Source organism: Mus pahari, chromosome 8 (assembly GCF_900095145.1).
Source record: "Mus pahari chromosome 8, PAHARI_EIJ_v1.1, whole genome shotgun sequence".
NCBI lineage: Eukaryota > Metazoa > Chordata > Mammalia > Rodentia > Muridae > Mus > Mus pahari.
This window is the reverse complement of record NC_034597.1, coordinates 108,240,309-108,245,216: the sequence shown is the minus strand read 5'-3', so window position 1 is coordinate 108,245,216 and position 4,908 is coordinate 108,240,309. Positions and strand designations below refer to the sequence as shown.

The window sequence follows — 4,908 nt, the reverse complement described above, 5'->3', positions numbered from 1 at the left end:
AGACATAGCGGTCATGTTCGAGTGGTAGACATAGCGGTCATGTTCGAGTGGTAGACATAGCGGTCATGTTCGAGTGGTTGGTAGACATAGCGGTCATGTTCGAGTGGCAGCCTCTGAGACATGCCCTGGCCACAAGACAGTGCTTCCCTGATAGAGGTTCCTAGCTACTATCAAGTCTAAATAAGCTTATTTCCTGCCCGTGTGCATGGGCACATGTGTGTGCATGTGTGTGTTAGGAGGAGTAGCTAAAAGAGGGACTTTTGATATGTAAGAATTACCACTAGCTAGAGGACTTAACTAAGGAAGACTTACACGGTCTTCCAGGAAACAAGGAAAATTACAGCCTCCTGAGACCTGGTACCAGGGGCTGGCAGAGTTGGCTTCTTGGGATCTTAGAAATGGTATTTACAGTGTCAGTGGCTGGATCAAAAGGCGATGGTGATACCAGTGTGTCTCAGTTCCCTGGAGACTGGGTGTTAGGTGACAGTAGCAACCCAAAGCAGGCCACCACTGGGGTCTTGCATTTTCCTTAAGCAGCAAATAAAAGGAAGAACCTTATGCTAACCATTGTATGCATTCACTTTCCACTAGAACTTCCCGTTTCCACCTTGGTATGGACATAAAGGAGCTCTAAAGGGAACCTCGGTAAATGTCTGGGATTCATGTTCATGGAACACCAGGAGATGAGGAGAATAAAGCGTGCACTGGCAGATGCATTCACTCCGCAGTAATCTACACAGTGGACACAGCCACACGGAAAGAGACATGCTGACCCATGCCACCCCATGGATGAACCCCAAGGAGGGGACACCACATGAATGAAGCCAGTCAGAAAGAGACGAAAACAGCAAGCAGTCCGGGTTGGCTGTCAAGGAACGGGGAATTGTTAGTCAACAGGAAAGGTTTTGTTGGGCAATACGCAGGCCGGCGTGGCTTACAGTGTGGTTACTTTACTACACTCCCTCTTCCCCACGAATCTGCACCTTTCGCCGGCCCTCTTCTTCATCGTCGGTCCTTGGGCACGCTTGGTCGTTCAGGAGCGGGCTGATCAGGGGAGAGGCCTGCTTGTTGTCAGGACTCAGGTTGGGAGACAGGGTCACGTTGGCCGGGACGGCTCCTCCCTGTGAGTTGATGGACAGCTCTGAAAGGTGAGGGCTACCAGTCAGGGAGCCTGTTTGAGGATGAGAAGTTTTAAAAGAAAGAACAAAGTAATTTCTTCTGCGATTGGAGGGCTGTTTCCAACTTTTATGTTGGTCAGTCTTTAGAACAAGACTGTCAAAGGTGAACATTGCTTCCGTTTCCTAAGGTCCCCGCCCTCCACACCAGCTGCCTTAAGGGTTAGGGCACCCAGACAGAGTCCGCCTCACTCAATGGAGTCCCAGTTACGTGATTAAAAATAAGACAGAGACCTCTGCACAGATAACAATTAAGGGAGCTTAAAAGCGTTGCACGATCCTGTTTTCATCTGGTAGCTACCACCTCTGCTTCTAAAAACCGCTCCAGGAAGACATGGTATCTATGTCACAGTGAGACAGAGGGGGGAGGGATGGGGGCGGGTAGAACTAAGCTAGTAGGCATCTAAGAGGCTGGCGGACTCAGGACAGACTACAACACCTTGTGACAACGGGTTGCAGCTAACAGAGGTCAAGCAGCTAATCCCCCCACTCTACAGGACAGAAGCAAGCTTGGTGTACCTGGTGACGTCAGTCCATGTCTGCTACTCTTTGGGACAGAAACACTAGCATTACAGGCAATGGTGGTCATTTAAAAATGCAAGCTGGAGGATCCCATTATCACCGTTCCCCTTTGTGAATCAAAGGTAACAGGGTGACAAGTCGAGAGTTAGTCCTCTAGAAAGGATATCACATCACATGACAACAGGAAACGTAGGTTACCTAGCACAGGCAGCCGCAGATGTTATACAGGGCGCTCTCTGCCGATGTGATTCTGCCAGTATCTGTCCTTCGACCCCCTAAGTCTACAGAGAGGTGTTTCAAAACACACGCCTACGTTTTTAGACCTAACAGATTTATAATTCTGATGCAGAGCAAACAGAGGTGAACTGTTTCAATTATAATAAAGAAAAGATGTCAGAGCCTGTTCAGTCCTGATCCTTGCTACCCAGCACGTTGTTGAGGCTCTCCGCAGGACAGGTGGAACGGCTTTCCCTAGCTTTCCCTTTTTCAGTTGTTCGTATGTATTTTGGAAATACAAGATATAGCAGCCTAGACTGAAGTAAGTGTGAGGCAACCGTGACTCTGATCCCACCAGTCTCCCTGCTCCCAGGATGCCCTGTGAGTGGCGTCAGAAGCCGAGCGGTGAAGAGCCACCCTGAAGACAACAGAAAGCAGCTGCTGTGCCTACTGGCAGCTCATCAGTCCAGGGACCCTTGGAAAACAAGACCAGAGCAGCTGAGGGAGGCTCGGAAGAAGGCTGCATTAAAAAAACAAAAACAAAAACCCTCTCAGGTTTTAATAAACCTCACTGAAGCCCTGGTGTTAGATAGAGGCCCCGTCACCCCACACACCACCAGATCCCATAAATCCCGGAGAAAAAGGCCAGAAATCGCTTCACAAATGTCAATTTTATTGACACTAGTGCACAACTGGATACAATGATTAGGAAAGAATGAAAGTTGTTAAATAGAAATAGTGACACACTGGAATTGCATTGTTTCAAGATACTACACTATTCTCTTTTTTTTAAAAAAAAAAAAAAAAAAGAAAAGAAAATCACAGAAAAATGTTATCACTACAAATAGAAGTTAGAAAAGAGAAAATTCTGGCAGTTTTGTGTCAAGATCAAAACATTCCATGCATTCGTGAGTGGCTGAGTTGAGAGTCGCTTTGAGTTTACCCACTAGTCATCTAGCTTGATGTGGGGCTTACCGTCAGCTCTCACGAGATCGGTGGGCAGGTTATAAGTGACGGCATGCTGGGCCTTGGGGCTGCGGTGGTGTGGCACAGAAAAAGCATTCACCTCTCTGAGAGAGTTGGAGCCAAGGATAAAAAGTTGTTAGAAAGCTAGCTTCAAGTGGGGCAGGCTGCAAGGAGATGGGTTACCAGCAGGCTGTGAACAGCTTCCAGCGACAGAGAGCAAGCTGCCTGCCACTGGAGGAGAGAGTAAGGTGCACACATTCAGAGACAACCACACCGCCCTCCACAAGTGAAAGCTGCCCCGCCCCTGCCCTCCTACCCTAGTAAGTCCTGCAGTTAGCTGACCCGTCGGGCAGGCTGGAAGCATAAGCAACAGACTGGGTTTTAAGAGGTGATGCCCTGATAACCTTTTAAAGAATAGAGTTGGTTAGGATTAGAAGACTTCTCACTGGACTACCTCAGAGAGATGGTAGAAAGCTGTCCTGGTTGCCCAAGGGATAGAAAAGGCTGGCGACAGCTCAGGTCTGCCCGAGGGGTTCAGCACACGTGGTCTGACTATGTCTGATTGCCTCACGGGGGGGCGGGGGGGGGAACCAAGTTGGGGTGGTTAATTTCCTTTTCCGAAGAGGTCCTTGAGTCTGCTCATGAAAGGAAGAGGGCTGGGTGGGTAAACTGTCAGACCGAGACATGGACAAACGCCGACACTTTGATCTAAGAATCCGTCAGCAAGGCAAAGGAAGGAGACTTCCATTTCTGAAGCTGAGCCTATGGAGACAAGGTCCTGTCCTGAGGACTTGAAACCTTACAGCTGACACAAGACCCAAAGGAAGACGTCACAGCTTCCCACTCAGCAATCAATGAGACACGCTGGCAAGAGCAGTAAGCAGAACCCGGCAGCTCTGTATCCAGACTGGTGGGTGTGAAGGGCAAGTCGAAAGCAAGCAGGGTTCAAGGTTATGTAGAGTTAGTGCGACTACACAGAACTGAAGCTCGTTAAGTCTGACCACTGCTGTTTTGAAGGCACGGCCCCAGGTGGTGGGAACAGAGAAGAGGGACCCATGAGGCACCTTTGCCCTTATGCTGTGGAATGATTGACGCGTGGGCTTTTGTTTTTTTAGACCATTTTTTTTTCCCTGACGACAAGCAAATTTCTTCATGAGGGAGCTACAGGCAGACAATTCTGTAGGACCCCATGAGGAGGCACCTGGACAGCAAGGCAAGAGGCGGGAAGGAATTTAAATGTCTTAGGGAAAGTATCAACTGCTCCCTGAACCTCTGGAAACTTCCAATGGCTTTATAAACATTGTTCCCTACGTCTAAAAGTTGCCATGCGTTTCCTCAGGCACTCAGGTTAGTGACTCCTCGGTGATTTCTTCCTCTCCCACTAATCTGCATGAAGAGGTCTGCATTTACGGCAGCCCGGCGGGCCAGCAGTCCCCACCAACGTCTAAGGGCACACACCTCTGGCAAAGGCCTTTTCAAATCTTCTTAAATGGATACTTTATCATCCCACTAATAATTATGGGACTTCAAATTGGCCCTGCTGTTTTTATGGATTTCAATCTATCGCCCACCCCAGAGCCTGTCTCTACAGGTTTATCATTTTCATTTAGAAGACATTCATTCATATTTCTCTCCTGGCCCACAGAAGGCTGAGCTCTTCCTCAGAGACAAAATGACCTGAGGGGGAGCAGGTGCTTCTAGAAGCAACCCAGCTTCCTGCCTCTCGTTGCCTCCGAGGACTGGTACAAGCTTCTTACTACTGATCTGCTTCTTCAGCTTAGGCCAAAGCCTTGTAAACAGACTCACCCAGTTCTGGGAAGAGAGCGAGAAAAAATCCAATCTATTTCTCAGGTAATTAAAACGGCATTTCACATACTTCTGGACCTGTCCTGTTTTGTAAACTAGTCAGTAAGTTGATAAGTGTCTAATTTTTAACTAGATAGCTATTTGTGTGGGTTCTTTTCCTGCAAAAAGAGAAGTAGAAAACCTGACAATCTAAAAAAAAAAAAAAAAAAAAAAAAAAAAAAAA

At 47.9% G+C, this 4,908-nt stretch overlaps 1 protein-coding gene across 5 annotated transcripts in view; it reads right to left on the bottom strand.

The window, feature by feature from the left end:
• Farp1 (FERM, ARH/RhoGEF and pleckstrin domain protein 1) overlaps positions 1-4,908 on the bottom strand; it is a 237,565-nt gene that overhangs the window by 24,326 nt on the left and 208,331 nt on the right. For 4 of the 5 annotated variants that reach the window (XM_029541596.1, XM_021203293.2, XM_029541597.1 and 1 more), the window contains exon 14: positions 984-1,171. In XM_029541596.1, the coding sequence (XP_029397456.1) occupies positions 984-1,171 (188 nt within the window). The remainder of the gene's footprint in view (positions 1-983; positions 1,172-4,908) is intronic. The other variant, XM_029541598.1, reaches the window with a different exon arrangement.